The sequence below is a fragment of the Eumetopias jubatus genome, unplaced genomic scaffold, assembly GCF_037043125.1.
Source record: "Eumetopias jubatus isolate StellerSeaLion01/CBP00866 unplaced genomic scaffold, mEumJub1_p1.0 scaffold_7, whole genome shotgun sequence".
Taxonomy (NCBI): domain Eukaryota; kingdom Metazoa; phylum Chordata; class Mammalia; order Carnivora; family Otariidae; genus Eumetopias; species Eumetopias jubatus.
In genome coordinates this window covers 121,489,247-121,509,801 of record NW_028274813.1, presented here as the reverse complement: position 1 = coordinate 121,509,801, position 20,555 = coordinate 121,489,247, and the positions used below count along the sequence as shown (strand labels likewise).

At 53.3% G+C, this 20,555-nt stretch overlaps 1 protein-coding gene across 3 annotated transcripts in view; it reads right to left on the bottom strand.

Annotated features, from left to right (window-relative positions):
• The window catches only part of FSD2 (fibronectin type III and SPRY domain containing 2), a 45,721-nt gene that overhangs the window by 3,739 nt on the left and 21,427 nt on the right, over positions 1 to 20,555 (bottom strand). For all 3 annotated transcript variants that reach the window (XM_028089426.2, XM_028089427.2, XM_028089429.2), the window contains 11 exons: positions 19,603 to 20,244; positions 19,373 to 19,468; positions 17,588 to 17,818; positions 16,333 to 16,355; positions 15,222 to 15,343; positions 12,976 to 13,131; positions 10,568 to 10,702; positions 9,655 to 9,805; positions 7,377 to 7,510; positions 5,389 to 5,521; positions 1,130 to 1,306 (listed from right to left, as the gene is read on the bottom strand). In XM_028089426.2, coding sequence (XP_027945227.2) covers positions 1,130 to 1,306; positions 5,389 to 5,521; positions 7,377 to 7,510; positions 9,655 to 9,805; positions 10,568 to 10,702; positions 12,976 to 13,131; positions 15,222 to 15,343; positions 16,333 to 16,355; positions 17,588 to 17,818; positions 19,373 to 19,468; positions 19,603 to 20,187 — 1,943 coding nt within the window. In that variant the 5' untranslated portion in view covers positions 20,188 to 20,244. The remainder of the gene's footprint in view (positions 1 to 1,129; positions 1,307 to 5,388; positions 5,522 to 7,376; positions 7,511 to 9,654; positions 9,806 to 10,567; positions 10,703 to 12,975; positions 13,132 to 15,221; positions 15,344 to 16,332; positions 16,356 to 17,587; positions 17,819 to 19,372; positions 19,469 to 19,602; positions 20,245 to 20,555) is intronic.

Sequence of the window (20,555 nt, the reverse complement as noted above, 5' to 3'; positions counted from 1 at the left end):
CTCTGTCTCTCGCTCACACATCCTTCCAAGACGGGACTGCACGAGACTGCTCTAGCCCTGGTTCCTGGCTTCTGGCCTGCCTTTTTCATGCTGTCTGTCTGCTGACCTCCCACAGATCCCTACTCCTCCTTCATTCTCCTCTTTCTCTGCCCTTCGTTTCTACCTTTCTAGGAGAGGACGCTGTGATCATTAGTCTGTCTTCAGGCAGAAACCACATAAACTATCTGGCTCAGTGCCCAGTATTTCTTGTATTCCTCAAACTGGGTCTGAGGTATAGTAGAGTCAGTTCTAGTCCAAGTATCTTACAGGGGGAAAGCTGGTCTTCCCACATACGTGTGGGCATGACAGATAGTGTTTAACCATGACAGAGGCTCCCGAGCAGAGAACACTGGATCGAACATTAATAGGATTCAGCAAGCCAGTGAGGGTCAGAGGCCCCAGAGTACAAGAGGTGCTGGGAAAATGGTGTGAAGTTTTACAATTTTTGAAGTGAAGGGAGGTTGCAACAATGGCTTTCCAAGTCTGACAATGTCCACTGGCCTGGGGGCCTCATGGGATTTTCCCAGCTTTTTAGAACCAGTCCATGCGTAGAGGATAGAGTGCTTAGCAGCAGAAGCAAACCAGAGTGAGCCATAACTGTTAAGCCTCTGCCCACTTACAAAGACATAACTGGGGCTTCAAACCAAACTGCATCCATTGAATAACACAAGTTGAACACGAAAAACCAATCACTTAGTGGTGAAGAATGCAGTCTTTGGAGCCAGACTGCCTGGATTTGATTCCAAGCTCTAAAAACCCATGTTGGATGGATTATCCAACTGCTGTGAGGCATAGCTTTCTTATTTTTAAAATGGTATAATAGAATTGTGAGGAGTAAATGGGATAGTTCATCTAAGAGTGTGGAACAGTGCTTGGTGCAGAACAAGCTCTTTGTGAAGTTTAGCTATTTTTATCCCAAAGCTGCTGTTTCTCCTCATCTGGACTTTAGGGAAAAGGGCTAGAAAAGAGCCCTGAAATACCCTAAAATACTTCCTAAGACATACTGTAGGCCTTAATTATTGCTAGCGAAACCTCCTGATCTCTTCTTTCAAAGCAAATTTTAACGCTGGCTGTCTGGATGTTACTTTACCTCGATGATGCAAATCTGTGCCTCATGCACCAAGATAGGCAGTTTGCTCCCAGGTCCTCCTGTTTAGGGACATCTTCAAAGGCCACACCCACCATATAGTCGGCACGCTCGTCCACCTCCACCTCCCAGTAGTGGCGCCCTCGGATTGGAATTAGGTTCCCCATGACGGCAACACACCTGGGTTTAGAAAGAGGGAGCACGTGTGATTTGGGGGTGATGCCAGCCTGGCTGTGACACTGAGTGACACCAGCTGTTGGGGATGGTCAGCAGGGGGCCGATAAATATGGAGGGAGGGCTTCCGACCGCCTCCCTCGTGAAGCGGCAGCCCTCGGCTCACAAAGCCCGCCTGACCGATGCTGAAATCACAAGAGAATTGTTACCCTGCTGGTAGAAAAGGCTCCGTTTGCGTTTTTAAATGATTGGCCTTTTGAGTAACAAAGGTTTGGTTCACTTGTCGATAAAAAAAAAAAAAAGAAAGGGACTGAAACCTCACGGGACTCAGCATCATCGGGAGAACCGTGTGCTCGAGGTTCCGAACCAGCTCGAGGGTCTTCGAGGTGATGCCCACCATGGGGCGGCCCACAAGCAGCAGCCGGGGAGTCGCATCACTGGCGCAGACCCAAGAAGAGTGAAGAGCAAATTCCTCCCAGATGATCCGACTCTACCTCCAAGATGCCACCAGGAACAATTACACTTACAAAGGTCAGGGTTAACGTTTTGTTTTACAACAATGCAGCATTCTCCAGAGAAAGGTTCTCGTTGGAAATTGGACCACATCAGTATCTCCAAAATGAATATTCTACCTCTGGCAGGAAATTCCTACATTAGCCAAATTCAAGGTGGCTCCCCAGATCCCTAGGCAGATTTGTTTAGCTGTCATTAACACATGATCTCTACTCTCAAACCCCAAGTTCTCATTTATTTATTTATGTGTTTATTTCTTTGTTTAAAGGCAGACGGCCACATGCAGGGCCTCCTTTGGAGTCTTGGAAGCTTGACTACATACGTTCTCCTACAAATGGACCTTCAGAGCTTGTTTGGAGGTTCTAGCAGGGAGCGCAGCTACTCGTATACCCTTGACCGAAGAACGGTCTTCCTCTATCCAGGAAGGTCGTCCTCTTCGACCCAGTGTGCAGCTTTGGGAGGGACGTGCATGGAGCGGTGAGGGAGGAAGGGGACCGCTGCCCAGCCAGCCAGGTCAGCCACATCAGCCCCGGCGATCCATGGGGTGACAGATGTCACAGCCAGATCACCCTCACGTTCTCACAGCCCGAGTTCTGAAGGCCACGCAAAGCTTTGGGAAGCAGACTGCGCGTGAAGTCACCCCTTCTCTGTAAAACGAAGCCATCTCTACTCCAAGCCCCAGACCCACATGCCCACCCACCTGCTGTCTCTCCTTCAGAATGTCCCAAACAGAACTTACACCTTCCTACCTCTCCCGCCGACCAAACTGTGTTTTGCTTGGGGTGCGGAGGGGTATTTACCCCTCATTTTCTCTCCATTTCCATTAACGGACTTAACTATCTACCTAATAACCCAAGGCAGCAAACTAAGACAGGAGTAATGTAGTGGTTACAAGCTCAGCTTCCGGTTGAATTCTGACCCGAACCCTTACTAGCAGTGTGCTGGTGGGCAAATTCCTTTACTTCTCTGTGCCTCAATTTTCTCATTTGTCAAATTGGACTGATGATGGTTTGGCCCTCACAGGCTGTTGTGATGATTCAATGAGATCATCCACGTAAAGCACTTGGAACGTGTCTGGCACTTGATCAGCACTCCATAGAATTACAGCCCCTGACCCGTCCTGCCCCTGCCCGCCCCTTAACCGGTTGGCCGCTCTCCTCTGGTCTCCTTGTCACCCCCCCCCCGCCCCCCCACAACACACACACTTCCCTAGCTCACACTTCATGGCCAGTGTGATCCTTTTGGAATGTAAATCTGACCCTGTCCCTTACCCTACTTAAATTCTCCACAACCGGAAGGGTAAGATCCAAACCTGTTTTGCACTAGAATGAGTCCATCTCCTGCCTCCTCCCGTTACGGACCCTACGCCCCTGATACGCACAACTGCTCGTGGTTCTCCAAACAGACGGCCTCTCTGGCTTTTGCTGTTTGTACAGGCAGAAGGCACTCAATCTGCCGTCGGCCTGGAGGATTCCCATTCATCCTTCCGGCCCTTGCCCCTGCGGGAAGCCTTCCTCCTTGGGGCTCCTACAATGCTTGTCCATACTCCTAAAAACTTATTTCATAGGTGCGTCTTTGACATCTGCATCTCCCCGACTTGCCAGTCTGAGTCAGGGGGGCAGGGACAGTATCTGTGTCTCTTACTCCCAGCACCCAGTATGGTGTTTTCACAGGGCAACAGATAGACTGGTAACGATACTGAAATGGGGACTAACTCAGCTTGGCTGGGCCCCCAAAAGCCACGAACAGAACACTAGATGGGGAGCTCTCCCGTGTTTCCGGGTGAGGTGCTAGACCACCTATGCAGGACTCGGTGGCCAAAAACTGTTTTGCAACTTTGAGTGCAACACCAAAGGGCTGGAGCTGGAGATGCTTGAGGCTCTGTCTGCCGGCAGGGAGCTTTCCTGTGGTTCACACAGAGTGAAGGAGCACCGGCCTGGTCAGAGGTGGGTGCGTTCAGGGGACCTGGCGTGAATGGAATCCACTGCAGGAAAGCTGTCTTCGTTTTGTTCTTGAGAGGATCCTGTCCAAGAGAACTTCCTGGGAGGGCCCAGGAGACCTCGGCAGACCTCGAGCTGTATAACTGGGTGCTGGGGTTGGTGGGTTGGGAGGGGCCGCCACGGGGAGAGGCCTACCTGGGAACTGCCCGAGAGAGACACATCACACTGGTACCAGCCAGGTACCAAACGGGTTGAAAACAGGACAACAGGCCCAAAATGGAGTCCATCATGCTAAGCCCCATGTCACCAAACCGAAACAACCCAGTTACAGTGACAGTTCTCTCAGATCTGGAATCTGAAACTGGTCAACCAGTCGTCGCCTGATGAGCACTAGTGAGGTGACGTGCTTGAGAGACCCCGCTGTCCCCTGAAGGAGTTTAGCCTGTCACAACCACCTGCTGCCTACTGTAAGGTCCTTGCTCCTGCTCACTCCGCCCATGGAACTCTTTCATCTTCTACAGTTCCCTGGAGCTCCTGCCCAGTTCGTACATCAGTGAATAAAGCCAATACGATCTTTAAAATCTACTCCGTTGAATTTTTTTTTAAAACACAAGTAAGACCTTTATCACTTCCTACCCCTCTCCATGCCCCCCAACCCTGGGCTGCCCGGGCAGAGGTGGGCAAGGATAAAGTCATTTTTCCATTGTACCCTGTGCGTGCTAACACACATAGTAGGTGCTTAATACACACACAGTAGATACGCCAGCAGGGAGCCAACATCAGAGGAGGAGCCAGCCCCGGGAGAGTTGAGGACCCCAGCAGGGAGGCTGGATACTGTTTGTGTCAGTGGCCCTTGCGGCCCCCATAGGAGAGCCCCTCTTCCTCCTTAGAAGATCCTCCCGACTCTAAATCCAACCCACCACCACCTCTTCTTTTCCTGACTGCCGGGAAGCTGAGAGCCACCCTTCAGTGTAATCCTGGAAATGGAATTCGCTCTAAAACGTAACCTATCTGTTCTTTCTCTCCCATTGCTTTGACTTTTCTGTTTCAGTAGTGCGTATTTGCTCCTGAGTGCAAGTCTGCTTTAAGTATTGGGAAAGAAGGAAGGCATAAAGAAATGGTTTCAACGTGAATGGAGCGCCAAGGTCTGGAAACAGCGACAGAGGTAGACAGACGGCGCCCACCTTTGGGGGACCCCCCCCCCTCAGCTCAGGCACTGACGCAATCCCCATCTTCCCCGCCGACTCTGTCTCAGGCTCCATTGTGGGTTTTCATCAGGAGTTTTAAAATAAGGTTTCGCGGTGCAGGAGAGGGGGTGCGGGGCCCAGCCCCGGGACGCCTCCGTCCAGCTCTCCTGCTGCCTGCTGGCGTGACCCCCGGCCTGGCTTCGTGGTCCGACTCCTCCTGCCTGGGACTCGACCTCCGCGGCCACATGTGTCTTCAGCCCGCACCAGCCAGACCCTTTCCCTCCACCTCCCCAGCCTCCCTTCCCCACCAGGCCCCTCGGCCCTCATCCATTTCTGGGACCTCTTTCCCTCTTCAAGACGGCATCTGTCATCACCCACTTTCACCTGCACAACAGCGAGCATTAGGGAGGTTCACAGAATGTTCCAGTGAGAGGCTGATAAAAAGTACCTGGTAAACTGGGTGTTGCCAGGGAGCGGCTCCTTCGCGGGGGTTTTCCTGTCGCTTCGCATGACCGTAAACCCGTCTTCAGAAATGGTCAGCCAGGGAGGGCAGGTGTGCTGGTTCAGGGGAAAGCAGCTGCCTGCGAAGGTGGAAATAGCCCATCACTGCTGCCCCCTCCTCTCGGCAGCCTGGGCCTCGTGGGGTCCTGCCCCTCCTGTTCGTAATGACGGGGGTGGGGGGCAGTTACCCCGCACCAGGGTCCCTGTGCCTAGCTCCCAGGAGCGGTTTGCAAGTCTTCGCTCGTTCAGTCTTCACCAACTACCCTTAGAAACAGCGGTTATTATTTTCCCTTGTAGCGGAGAACACTGAGGCACGGGTGGTTAAAAAAAAAAAAAAACAACCGACAAATGACAGAACTCAAATCTGAACCCCCAAGCCCTTCTGATTCCAGAGGCTTTGCTCTCTGAACCGGGAGGCTGTAAACGCCGGCACGGGGACAGGAACCTCTAACCCACCTGCCAGGGGAAGCAGGAATTGAGGAGATTCTTACTGATCCATCTGACAAAGGGAAGTGAAATTTAACATTTCAATTAGGGCCGTGGGGGAGAGGGAAGGAGATGACAGCCCTCCCCAAATCATGGTTAAAACAAAGCTCATCACAAAGTGGTACGGAATAGATTGAAGAACAAATTATTTAGTAAAAAAAAAAAAAATCCGTCATTTGAAAGCACAATGACTCATTCTCCACTTCTGTGTCTTATAGCCAAGTTCTGTTTTGCTCAAGTTCCTATCCCTGTTCTCTTCATCTCAAACCTGGGTTCGGGCAGCACCATCTCCGCTCAGGACCCTCAGCTCAACACCTGAGCTGAGATCAAGAGTCCGATGCTTAACCAACTGAGTCGCCCAGGTGCCCCTTTCATAAATACACTCTTAAAAAAATGTATATGAACAAACTAAGTCAGAAATGACTGAATACTCAAGGGCTGGCTGTACCTTTTGCTCTGTTCTCTCTCATTGAAACAGCCTGAATCTGACATTTCAAAACACCAGGTCGGCACAGAAAACGAGGAGGACCAGCCAAGTAAAGGCAGGCCCCGGGCCAACAGAACAGAAAACCCTGAGTCCTAATCCCAGCACGAGCCCGCACCAGCTCTGGGGCTTTCCGTGGCCCCTCAGCTGGTTTTCCCCATCTGTGTGGAAGCAACAGGGTGAGAATTAATCACACAGCTCTCCTGGTGTTGGAAAGGAGGGCAGAATGACACAACGTCCCTCAGGCAACGACCCCAGTCAGAGCCCGGGCTCCGGCTCCCTGCTTCTGCTTCCTACCTGCCTGCTGCCCCGTCGGCCGGCCTGCGCGGGACCGGCTCTGTGAGGGGTCGAAGAGCCGCTGGACCCCAGGGCACGGCGACGAAGCTCAGAGCCCGCAGCTAAGCAGTGCTGGGAGAGCAGAGCTGGGGGGTGTTGCTAGCGATGTCTCTGCATGCCCAAGATCTGGGCTTGTGTGACAGGAGGACAGCAAGTGAGAAGGGGCTGGGGCTGGGCTTGGGGGTGCGGCACCCACCAGGGCCAGACAGGGCCTAGGAAGAGGCTGAGCAGCCAGGTCCAAGCTGGGTCTGTGGGTGGGTGGGAGATTCTGGGGCTGACAGCAGAAACAGGAGACCCGCCAAGGCCAAAAGCCCCTGCTGGGAATAACGATGCCATCCCAAGGGTGGTGTGTGGTCTGTGTGAGTGATGAAGTGTCTGGGCCACCCAGGTCCGGGGTGACAAGCCTCTAGCCGACCTGAGGGCATGGAGAAAGACCCCTGGGTCGCCACCAAACTGCTCTATGACTTGGGCCTCCAGTCCCCTGTCTATAAAATGGGACCCCAGGGCCTTGACATCCCCGAACACCTTCCTGGCCTGACTTGCCATATTTTCCAGCGAAGTCATGCAGCTCTGGTCAGCCACAGGGCGGCTCCCTGAGGTCTCTGGGAGTGTGTGGCCCGGGCACTTACCTGTGGTGTGCACTGTCACGGGCTCGCTCCTTGCACTGGGGCCCCCCACGTTGAGGGCTCGTACGTAGATTGCGTAGGTCTGCCTGGGCTGCAGCTGCACCAGGCACTCACAGGATGGGATGCCCACAACCGACCTGCACAAAGACGCAGAGCGGCGGTCACCGCGCGGTGGGGCCGGGCGGCCAGGCCCTGGCATCAGGCCTCCCCTTCAAAGCTGGGACTTTAAACCCAGCCTCGCACCCCCGTCCTCCGACCAACAGCGGCACAGCCAGGAGCGTGTCCTCCCACAGTCCACTTTCCTCGTTCCTTTGTGGCTCCTGGTGTGGGTGGCCCTCTTCCCTCCGGGGTCCCCGCCCTGGGGGCCTGGGCACCTAGCCCCACGCCTGGCATCTAATGCTGTGTCAGTGGAGGTAGGCATGCAGTGGGATGCGGTGCGCCCGCCGCTGGCTGACCGGGACTGAGGACCACCTACCTGAGCCCAGCGCCGGGCCCCTAGCAGGCCTCCATCTGTGTTGATGGACAAACAGAAGCCGCCTGGGAAAAACCCAATTTATTTAAATTCTACTGGACACGAATACAGGCTCATAACTGCCATTATCTAGTCCTGCAACTGCTAAAACCCATTTCAGCCCAGGGGAAAAGAGAAGCCTTCGGGGTGATGCCCGCTTCCGGATACCACACCCTCACCTGATGAGGCCTGGGTGTCCAGGTCGTCCTGAAGGCTGCAGCTTCAGGCCAGAGAGGCACATTCCCACATCCTTCAATAAATATTAACCAGGCACCTTAGGTTCCGGGCACTGTAGACGGAGGCTCTGGGGAAAACTAATGTAGTCCCTGGCCTCCCAGAGCTCACAGTCTGGATGGGTAGCGAGGCACTCCTCAAGCCACCACTGGAGGAAATGTGAGGTGGTGACCATGACATGGTGACGATGTACTACAGAGTGCCTGATGCTGCAGAGGGGACTTTTGAGCTGAGCTCTGAAGAATGACTTGGAAGTCACTGGACGAAACGGGGCAGGAGTCTCCTCCATAGAACAGGCATGTGGCGGGAAGTAGGAGAACTAAATGTAACAGTGTGGCCGGAGCCAGACAGGGAAGAGAAGCTGGTATGGGATGAGCTAGCAGGAAAGGACTAGTGTGTGAGGGATTTTGTCTTTTCTTCAAGATGATTAGACTGGTACTAGGAGAGCGGGTGCTACCCCAGATCACCCAGGTCACCGACCACCCATCGTTGTGGGCTGGTGCTAGATGTCAGGTGCTCCTAAGGTATCAGCACAAGTTGCAAAGGAAATCTGGATCATTCAGGTGGCCAGAGCCATCAGACCACCCCTGCCCCACTCCTGAGTATTTCTAGAATAACCAAGGTCAGCCCTGATATGGCTGTGGACACATGGATTTTACCTGAACAGAGGGTGTGTGGGACAGATGGCCAGGCTCCACCCCGGCATTCAGCAGAGAGGAACCCGTCTTCCCTAAGAGTTGACACCAGCCCCTGCCTCCTCCATTTCTCCAGAGCCAGGTGGATGCACTCTGTGCTCCACAGCTGGGCATCCCCTGGACGTGCTGGCTGTCCTGGGCTGCCTGGCTGGTTCATCCCTCTTCTGTAAACTCTGGGACTGCCTAGTTGTAGGCCAGAGGTGTACCCATGTGTCCTCCACTGCACACAGCTACACACTCGTGGGACCCGCGGGCCCCTGGGGCAGCTGACCCCAGCCTCATGCACTTGTGAACACCTTCAGCTCGGCCAGCCAAGCGTGGGCGTGAGCCTCCAGGCAGCCTCCCGCCACGGACACAAAGTTCTTTGTGGGTGGGGCTCTAACCTCTTTTGTTTTGCCTCAAGATGCTCTCCCTCCCCTTTCAATTCCAGCCAGGTGGGTCTCTCAGTTCCTCCAGCACCTTATGCGTTTGTTTTCTTGTTTTCCGTTTGCCCCCACTTGCCAGTCAGCTCCGTAGGGGAGGAAATTTTTCTGTCTAGTCTCCCAGAGCCTAGGCACAGGACTCGGCACCATCGAGGCCCGCAATACTTGCTGAATGAATGAACGGTAAACCGTTGTCGGGCTGAGAAAGCCAACGCGAGGTTTAAACCATTTATTCACTCATCATGCGCTTTCAGTAATACCATTCCAGCAACTTCTCATGAAAACAAAGTAGCCCCAAATTAAGGTTCCCATGTGTCCCCAACTCTGACTTTCCCTCCGGACCCCATGCATTTCCTGAGCTGTGTCACTGCGTCAGGCATCAAGGCCTCTTGTGCCCAGCAAACAGCCCCGGCGCTCACTCGGTTACGCCCGATGCTTCAGGTGTTTCCGCCTGGGTCAGCTCCACCGTGTACGAGTCCACGGGATTCAGGTTTCCAGACTCCCAGCAGATGAGCGCAGCCTCTTCGCAGCTCCGTATCTCTTTGCTTTTTATGATGGGAGGGGAAGGCGCTGGGCGCAGGACAAAGGGAGAGATGAACAGTCATCCTGCTCACACCCAGCCAGTGTGCCCGGAGCCTGGCCAGACAGCACAAGCACTGTCCTTGCACAAAAGAGATTTGGTGCAAGAAAAAGCAAACCAGGTGCAACAGACGGAGTACCTGTGTCCCCCCGACAACCCTCCCCCCGGCCGAATTCATGTGTTGAAACCTATTCCCCAATGTGATGGTCTGTGGGGTCTCTGGGAGATGAGAAGGAGGATGTCTCTTATAAAAGAGAACCCAAAGAGCTCTCTAGCCCCTTTGTGCTGTGTGAGGACTCAGCCGGAACAGAGCCCGGCGTGCTGAACCAGGAAGGCTTCTCACCAGACACTGAATATACTGGCACTGTGATCTTGGACCCTCCAGGCTCCACAACCATGAGCAATAAATGTCTGTCGTTTATGACTCCCTCGGTCTGGGCTGTTCTGTTACGGCCACCCAGATGGGTGGCAAGACACGGGGCATCCCTTTCCCACGTTCCCGGAGCAGAAGGGGGTTGGAAAGTGCTGCAGCACTGTGATTGTGAGCAGGCTTTTTGGTATTCTGAGACCAACTCTGAGCAAATGTCCCTTCCTTTCTAGGAATTCAGATTTGGTGCATTCAGTGAAAGAAGAAGATACAGCTTTTCCTGCCCTGCCAAGTGAAATCGACGGTCCTGCCACATCTAGGAAGCCGTGACTCCTGCATCCCCTGGGGGGAAGGGCCTGCTCCAGACACAAGTGGGCCCCATTACCTGTCATGTACACCGCACGCTCACTGGCGGGGCTGGTGCCCACCCTGTTCTGAGCTGTGACCCAAAATTCATACTGGGTATTTGGCACAAGATTTGTCACTGAGCAGTAGGTTTCTTTGACAGTCATTGTAAACTCTGAAAAAAAAAAAAAAAAAGACAAGACTTCAACCCTAAAAATAGGCCAAGTAGCTCCAAATTAGTTGTGCTGAATCTCCCTGTAGTGGATTACAAAACCGGCCACAGATTCCTCCCAGCCCTGTAGGGGCACTCCTCTGCAATGTGGCTCGGTTTTTCCTGCCATCCCTTGATGGGCTCAGCCGTGGGACTTGCCGTGGCCAATGGGAGAGCAGCAAGCAAGATGCTGTCAGAGGCTCGGGAAATGCCGGCGCACAGAGGCCTGTCTTCTTGCTGCTGGGAACACATCCGTTTCCGTGTGAACAAGCCCGACCCAGCCTCCTGGACAATGAGACCAGGTGCCGTCCAAGTCATCCCATCCGTCACAGCCATGTCCCCAGATCTGTAAGGGAGGCCATCCCAGACCATCCAGCCCGACCCTAGCCGGCCCAGACCAGAAGAATATCTAGCCAACTCACAGAATTATACGAAATAATAAATGTTTGTCATTTTAAGCGACAAGTTGTGTATATATGTGTGGAGTAGGGTGCGGTAGGGTATTGTTACACGGCAAAAGCTAACTGATACACCTCCAAACCTCCCCAAACTCTTGGAAGGCAGTGAAAACTCATGAACCCAGCCTCTGATATCAGTTCCTTTATCACAAAGTGGTCCATTTAAAAAATCTTCACAGATTGCCAGGAACAGCCCCCACACTCTGGCTTCTTCTGTGCATATGCCGGGGGTATCAACAGACTGGATTCACGACGAGAGCTGGGCTTACTCAGGTCTGGCTTCCTGGTCCCAGACCTCCCTTCTGAAGCCTTCCTCCTTCCTCTCCCACTGTGCGCTCTTAAGTCTTTGCTCAGACCACCCTCACCATCTGCTCACCTTATTCTGACCTCCCTCAGCATCACTTAAACTTACTTTTCTTAAGAATTCCCCTTCCTGGTATGATGCTAAGTGAAATAAGTCAATCAGAGAAAGATAATTATCATACGATCTCACTTTTATGTGGAATTTAAGAAACAAAACAGGGTCACAGGGAGGGAAAAATAAGACAAAATTAGAGATGGACACAAACCATAAGAGACTCTTAACTCTATGAAACAAACTGAGGGTCGCTGGAGGGGAGGTGGGTGGGGGGATGGGGTCACTGGGGGATGGGCGTTAAGGGGGGCCCGTGATGGAATGAGCACTGGGTGTTATATGCAACTGATCAAACACTGAATTCTGCCTCTGAAACTAATAATACACTATATGTTAATTAACTGAATTTAAATTTTAAAAAAAAATCCCCTTGCTTCCTGGTCCCTGGTCAGAAAAACCATCCTCACTTTCGGCACCTAGAACCCTCCACCTGCCTGGCCTGGTACAAGGAACAGAGCTCTGTGCAGGAAGCCTGCAGACTTGACTCTTGCCCTGATTCTGCCATCACCCAGTGTACCCCCACGGACAGCTCATTCCTCCCGGGGTCTCAGGCTCTGCGTCCATAAAGTGGAAATCCCCAAGGCCCTCTCCCCCAACCCCGCTCTGCTTCCATGCACACAGGACAGGCCCTGCTGGCTAGCCTTGGTCCCCCGATTCCTCCAGGGGCTCAGCTGGGGCTCCTCTACTGTCTGATCTGCTCTTCTCAACAGGTAAATGGCTTATCTGTTACGTGGGGTGGGGGGAGGCAGCTACCCCAGACCTAGCCCCACACCAGCCAGCTCCATTTCCCTGGGAAGAGGATGGGCTGCCTACAGTGAGGCTAGGGTCCATTCCCAGGAGCTTGCTTAGCCTGGGAACATGGGTCTGAGCAGCAGTGGCCTGTCCAAGTTGCAGAGGCCCTGCTCAGCCCTCATGAGGGTCTGTGGGCTACCCTTCTGGTCTCTACCAACACAGGGTTGCTCTGAGAAGAGCCAGCCTACCCTCCCTTCACTTGCTAGGCCCATTTGAACCCAGACAGCCCAGCTGGGCCTCCTCAAGGAGGGGTGTCCCCACCCTTCCTGCACACGGTGCAGCCAGGGGCTCATCCCAAGGGCAACTCTGACCTGACAGCTCTATCTACACTCCAGACACCTTAGCCTGGCCTTGTGACTCTCCCCAGACAACCTGCTTTTCTCACCCTTTCTGCCATGCTCACCTGTCTGCATCCCGTCCTCTGGGCAGTTTCTAGATCACGACAGCTCCAAGGAGCTGGATGCACAGATTCATCCCACCTCCGCCCTTCTGATCGCTAGGAAGGCAGGGCCCTGGCCTCTGAGGGCCCTTAGCCATTGAAGAACATGAGTGTGTTCTTGGCAGAGCCTCACCTGCTTGGTCCTTCCCAGGCGAGCTGTCCTGCACTGGCCGGTAGGACAGCTGATAGCTCTCCACGGTGTCATCAGAATATAGGCTCCAGCACACTCGGACGGAGGACCCCGTGGCAGAGTTGGGGGCCTGTGGGTTTATCACTGGAGCAGAAGGAGCTGGACAAGGAAAAGGGAGAAAAACAAACAAGTGAGGAGCCTTACGTAGAGGTGGGATGGGAGTGGCCCCGGGCATAGGACTGCTGGTCCCCTGACCCATCTACGGGCTTTGGCAGTGGAAGCAGCGGCCCAGACTGGACAAGGTCAGGAAGGCCAACCCTCCCAACCTTGAGCCTGCGAGCAACAACCAGCATGTCCGTTCCTGCTCTGACAAACCCACACAAGTGTGGGGCGACGGCTCCGTGACAAGGACTCGGGCTGGGGCGTGGTTTGCCAGACCTGCCCTAGGTACGGGTCCTTTGACCCCTTCCACGCCATCCAAAGAGGCAAGACAGCCAGGACCGCAGCGGTGTGGCCACAACCCTGAAGTGAGCCACGGAGGGATAGAAGTCTTCAACAGGGACACTCTGCTTTCTTTGGGGACCCGTCCAACAGCTATGTCTTCGTTGTAATGAGAGAAGACTGGGTTGGGTGCCATTGTGCTTTTGAGAACCACCATCCTTAGAATCCATCTACTGAGTCAATTCGTTAAATCTCTGTAGGTTAATACTTCTGCCTCCCCACTCCCCTGACTCACACGTAACTAGGAAACACTCCTGGTTTTTCCTCCATGATTCTTCTCCCATGCCAGGACTTCCCTCCAACCCAGGCTTGGTTCAACAACCTTAGCTTCCGATTTTGACAGTGCTCAGGCCAGGTAGGAGCACCACCAAACCCCTCTGGCCAGGGCCCAGGAGGTCCTGACATGACAAAGGAGGGGAGGAAGAGAAAGACCCCCGTATCCCCAACTGACAAAGTCTGGGAGGGACAGCGGGTGTCCTGCTATACCCTGCAAGGAACAGCCCCACAGCAAGAAGAGCAGGAGATGCGGTGAGAAGAGAGATGGCCTGGGGGTCGGAAACCCGCTCAGGAGGCTGCAGATGTGGGCAGGAGGGGGTGGTCTGCACAGGACCTGGACTCAGCGGGGTGAGGTGTCCATGTGTCTCAAGCACTGACTTGGGTGATAGCGCTTTTCTTTCCAAATGCTGGGGCCTGATTATTTGGGCAGCACCATCCCTAGAAGGGGAAAGGATCATCCGATGGACATCATAGCTCAGTGAAATCACCCCTCGAGCCATGAGTCTAAGAATGGCCTCCAAGATTTATAATTAAGGATGTCCATTACAGTGTGGTTTCTAATGGGGAAAAACTAGAAACATCCCAGCATCCAATCCAGCTGAAGATTAAGTAAAGAAATCAAGATATATACTCATTAAAATGATATTAAAGACGAACTTATCAGTGCAAGAAAATATTAATCATAATTTTTTGATAAAAAAGCAGGTTACAAAAGAAAATAATTCCCTTCTTATTTCAAAATATCTGTGTAAAGGGAAAACCTAAAATGATATATACAACATTCTTACAATGTAGTTGGGGATTGGTGAGAAAGAGAAGGTGAGCAGTCAAAAAAAAAAAAGCTGAATTACAATATTATTCTTAGAAATCAGTAATCACAATAATATTTTTAAGAGCTATCTGGTACCATGTGACATACTATACATATATCACCTCATATGATTGTCACCATATCCCCAGGAGGCATTATTACATCCATTTTGCAGACAAGGAAAGACTCAGAGAAGGTAGTTAAGTTGTCCAGAGTCACATAGCTAGGAAGTGGCAGGCCTGGGATTCTCACCAGCTCCACGGGATCTCAAAGCTCATCTCCTAGCCCCTGTGCTGGTCAAGTAAATAAAATTCGGGCTACTTACTTGGAGTAACTCAGGCAGGTGAACAGGTGTTTGTGAATCTGGGCAAGCTATAAACAAAAAGTATTTCAAGGCTGCCGGGGGCCTGATGTTGGCTCCCTGGAAAGTGAGGTAGGCACCTACCCCGGGGGAGGTCAGCCACTGTTCTCCCCCTTACGAGCCATAGAGACATGAAATTAGAATGAAAGAATACTTGTTTCTAAATCTTTATGATTTTCTTAGCCATCAAAATGTCTAACTCTTGATTAACATAACAATAAAAAATTTTAAAAAATGTCTAACTCGAAGCTCAGGAAACTGGAACTTTGTGGGAAGTGCGCACACAGGTGAAATACGCACCTGGGATGGTGTTAATGGAGCCCATGAGCTCCTCCACGTCAGAGAAGTCCAGAGTCTGGTCTTCAAAGTCAGGCTGTGTAGAGATCTCCACGTCTGTTTCTGTATTCAGGAATCTTCCAAGTCTGTTGGCATAAAAAGATTTGCTAATGAGAATGAAGAGGCATGCTCCTTAGGGTGGGTCTACTGTGCTGGGTCACTAGTTATACACGAGAGGGGCTTCTTTGCTGAATTTTTACTTCTTTATTTTAATATGCTCCTGGCTGCCTTCTGCCATCTGCTTTGGTGACTGACCCAGGGGGTCTCCAGTGGGGTCTCCAATGGGGAAGGGTGGGACTGATCTGTGCATTTGAGGGGAGGGAAGGGGGTCAGCTGGGGGGCATGCACAGGTTTTGATCTGGAAGCTCCCATCCCCACACGCCCCCCCAGGCCCCAAGATGTACAGACTGGGGGGCTTCTTCTCCATGGGGCCAAGCGCACTCAACCTGCTGAGGGCGGACAGGGGCTCTGGGCGTCCCTGCCTCCTGGCAGTCAGGGGTTTGTGAGTGGCAGGGGCAGAATTCGAAACCAGGGCTGTCCTTTGCCAGAACCTGTTCTCTTAACCCTTATGTTATCAAGCGTCAGCATTCATGTTGCTTTACAGATGCTGTCTCATTTAATGCCCATAAAACTGTTCTTGTCTGCAGATCAGGAAGGTGGGTCCTAGGCTGGCTGGACTTGCCCAGGGTCCTGGGGGGAGCAGCATTCGAACTCCTGTCTGACTCCACGATGTGCATACTTTCTGCGGTGCTTAGTCTGGGTCCTGGCACAGCTGGGGGATGCTGGGGACACTGGATCCTGGTCCCTCCTGGTGAAAGGAGGGGCTCACGAAGGAGACCCAACCACAGGCTTGCTGGCTGGGCCTGGCCACACACTCCTTTCCAGCCCTGGGATCCTGAGAGTCAGTGCTAGCGGGTCCTTGTGACCCCATCTTCCGTCCAAAGCCAGTGCTATTTGATCTTAGGGGCAGACACAAAACCTGAAACTGGGACCATACACCCAAGGGGAACTACGTCTATTAGAGGAACAGAAAACGAACAGAAGAAGAAAACGTGTTTCAGAACAAAAGTGTTACCTGTCAGCCATGGCCACAGCATCCTAAAGAGGAGGAGGAAAGGGAGAAAATATCAAACTGATTTTGCAAATACATTTCTTTTTCGAACTATATAATGATACAGACACATTTTAAGACTTGGAAATGAGGAAAAAGAAAGGCAGCCGCCATACCGCCCACTCTAACAAGACCACCCCGCCGAGGACCGCGCTCTGGCCCTGAATTGGACGCACTGCGTGAGCGCTCCATGGTATAGATATTCTTCTGTTCCGCCAATCTGAGACTGCACAACAGTTCACTGGAGGGGAACCCCGTTGTTTATGTAGCCATTCCTCTGTTAATGGACGTTTTGGCTATTGCTAAGGTGTCATCATTAGAAACATCAGTGAGAACGCTTTCGCACATACCACGTTCTGCCCATTCGGGATTACGTCTCTGAGATACAGCGATACTGTGAGACCAGTGGTTCACGAGGTCTGCATATTGGGGGCCCTCATGGAGCCTGCCAACTTGCTTTCCAGCTTCTGTTGCAGGTCCCTTGCCCCGCGGAGGAGTAGGGCAGGAAGGAAGTGCTGCTGGGCTTGGAGGGATCGCCACGGGCCCGGGGGTCAGTGGGGAGGCCCGGGGTCAGTGTGGAGGCTGTATTTGGCAATTGGGAAGCTCTGGTGGCTGAGGGCCCCTCCCTCCCATCCCGGACACCACAACCGCCCAGATTCCTGTGGGATCTTGTGAAGAAAGAGACCCCACCTCTGACCGAGATCGAAATTCCCACAGCCCAGCGGAATGGGGCCTTGAGGTCAGATTTAACTGGATTTCAAGGAAATTAAAAAATGGATTTTTTTTTTTTATGTTTGAGTTTATAAAGATTTAAAATTGGTGCCCTTGTAACTGGAGAGTTGGAGGTGCCTTTTTAGCTCAGACAACCTCCTCCCTGGGGCTCAAAGGGGCCACCTGAGGTGACGAGAAAACTGTCAGAGCACTGATGTTGCTCAGCTCCCGGTGAGGGGACGGGTCTCTAAGAGAGAGAAACTGAGGCTGCTGGAGTCCTGAGCAACAGTGGAGGGAAGGGGTCAGCCATGTACAGGTCTGCTCAGCCTCTCACGGCAAAGCTGAACAGAGACGTGCGGTGACCTCTTCACCACCGTGAACATCCAGGAACCAAACGGAGGCTGACCACAGTGGTCAACAGCAACACCTCCAGGCAGAGAGGGACACCCTAACCTGCCCAGCCATACTGTCACTTGGGTTCGTGATCTCATGTCACCTCATGACTGACCTTGATGAAGTCAACCTTCTCCTCATGGCACATCTCCTCTATGGTTTCCATGAGTTCCTTACAGGTGTCGAGGTTTTCCCCACAGCTGACCAGCTGTCCGTACAAGGCTTCCAACTTCGCTCTCTTTTTCTCCCCTAGAGCTTGTATTTTTTCTTCATACTTTTGAGCGAGGGTTTCCAAGATCTCGTTGTAATGTGACTCAAAGTTTTGTTCTTGTCTTCCGAAGTTCTCCTGTAAGACAGTTGACCTCAGCACCATCACAGTGGATGTGGTATGTTGGCCATAGAACCACTGGGGGCATGGAAATGTATCCGCCCAGAGATGTTTTAGTCACCTCCCCTGGGTCTTATTACCTCTTGCCAGGATGCTGGGGTGGGCGCAGTGGGAGCTAGGACCAGGAGTCTGCGGCTAGAACCCCTAGGATTATCTCTCTCCTGGCAGCATCTTGCACCCCTCCCCCTGCCCCCCCCCAGGATGCCCCACCTCCACTGTGCCCACTGCATTCTTGGAGGGTGGTCAGTGAGGAGTCAGCCTGCCACCGCATCCTTGGACCTTAACACGGAGATGTTTGCCCTGGGATACGCCCACTAGCTTTGCCTCCTGAGCCCCCAACATCTCACGACACTCGCCTCCACTCCCTGACACTCGCATCTCACGAACACCAGGATCACACAGACTCTCACATCAACTAAGAGAACGATGACGGGGAAGGGGAGGAAGGGTTGTGGCCAGATGGTGCGGCCTAGTAGGTGAGGAAGCGCAGGAGGGCAGAGGGAGGCTTGCGGCCGTACTTAATCCTGGGGCACAGCCTGTCAACTACTGGTCCTCTCACTTGGGGTGGAGGCCAAGAGAGCTCTGTGGGTTCTGACTGATGCCAGCCTCAGTAGACACCAGACACACTTCCGAAGAAGAGGCCCTTATGAATGACTCACAGAGTATTTGCCGAGCATCTTCTAGGAGCACAAGGCTTGCTCACGATGGTGCCAGTGCTGGTGTGAGAGGGAAAACTCAGAGCCCTCACTGGGGGGTGACTGGCTTTGATCTGACAGTGAGCTGCCAACGTGAGTGTAGGGAGTTCTGTCCAGGGGGCTGCACACTTCTCTCTCCTACCACTACCTTACGTTCATGCCTTCCCTGTGCCCTGCAGAGGGGATTAGTGCGATAGTCCTCTTCCCGCTTAAGACCGGGGGTGAAGAAGTTCCAGCTTCATGGGAGAGAGGCCTGCGGCTGAGCTAATTCATATGAGGTGCTCCTGTGGACCCAGTCCGAGGCTGTATTATTAACAGAAGCAGAGCATTCGCAGGAAGAGAAGAGAGGTGGAGAGTCTCCTGATCCTCAGTCCTGGTGCACCTGATCTGGATGGCGAGGCTGAGTGCTGGCAACACTGTGGTGTCTTATATACCTGATATCACACTGGGGACTGTGACATGTTTACTGACAGGCACAGATGATGTGTATTGATCTTAGGAGACACAGATAACAGCTGGGGACACGAACAAGGAACGATGGGTGTCTTGCAATGCCTGGTCAAGGCTGGGCCATGAAAGAGCCCCACCTTGCAGCAGGGCTGAGGCTAAAGACAGAGGAGAGCTTCTGTGCAGGAGGGAACGCAGACAGGTCACGGGCTCCATGAGCTACATCCCCGAGGCCCCCTGGGAGAGCGGGGGGGGGGGGGGGGAGGGGCGGGGAAGTCGGGGCAGAATCTCCCACCCCCAGCCGCAGCCACGGAGCCGGCCACCTGGGGCAGCAGTGTGCGTCTGACGGGTTCACCACGCCTGCTCTTACCTCCACCGTGATGAAAACCTCCTCCAAGTGATTTGCAAAATTCTCCATCTGGATAATCTGCTTTTCCAATTTGAACATGTTTTTGTGAATTTCATCCTAGCGAACAGAGGATCACAAGGACACGTTAGCGCTTTCTCTCTTCCGTAGAAGGCCTTTGACATTCGTTCGCAGCCTGCCTGCTTGAGACACGCACGCACGATCCACAGCACGGACCGAGGCCACCTGCTTACCTTGGCGCTCTCCAGCGCCTTGCTGAGCGGGGTCACCTCATGCTGTCTGTGTTCGTCCGAAACCTCCACCGCCCTTACCGGAGCTCTGCAGGTGACGCAGAAGACCAGGGCGGCTTCGTCTTCGTCCTCCTCGGGGATGACGTAGCACTCGTACTCCTCGCTGGCTCGGCCGTGTGCGTACCTGTAGGCTTCTCGCAGGTCCCGGCTGGAGCCCGCGGCGCCCCAGCCCGCAAAGACACGGTCCCCGGCCTCGGCCTCGGCCCCCAGTCGCCAGTCCCTCTGCACCCCGTGCAGCCGATGGTCCAAAACCTCCATGTGGGACGCGCTTCCGTCGGCGAGCTCGGCGCCCCACTCGCCAGCACCTCCGAGTGCGGACGAATGGACAAGCTCATCCACATCCTCCTCCAGGTCTCTCTGGGCCTTACCTGGCGCTGCTCCCCCGGGCTCGCCGGCCATTTCGGCGTGGACTTCTCTTCCCGTCCGCGTGGGTTCTTCTGGGAAGAGGTGCAGCCGGTCTTCGGAGTCATACAGATCCATGGGGTAGAAGTGGAAGTCCGGGGAAGCCCCCGCAGCCTCCCCCTCCATGGCGCCTCTGCACCTGCGAGGCTCCTGCCCCGCGGCTCCTAGTGGGCGTCCCGGGGCCTAGGGCACAGGAAGGAGGAGGAACCCCGTTGATGAGAAGTCCATCCCGGTAAATGGTCATTAGATTGGGCTCCACTCACTCACAATTTTTTAAAAAAGTCGTCTGAGGAGCTCAGCTATGGTTTTACTTTGAACCATCTGCAGAGCGGTTTACTTTCTCCAGGAAGGAGGGGCTTTCTAAGCTTAAAGGGGACCAGAAATTACCAGAGAAATGTCAATAGGTTCCTCTCCATTAAAACAAACAGAGGCCAAATAATGGGAAGTGTCTCAGGCAAGTATTACTAAATATATAAATTGATAGAAAAAATTAA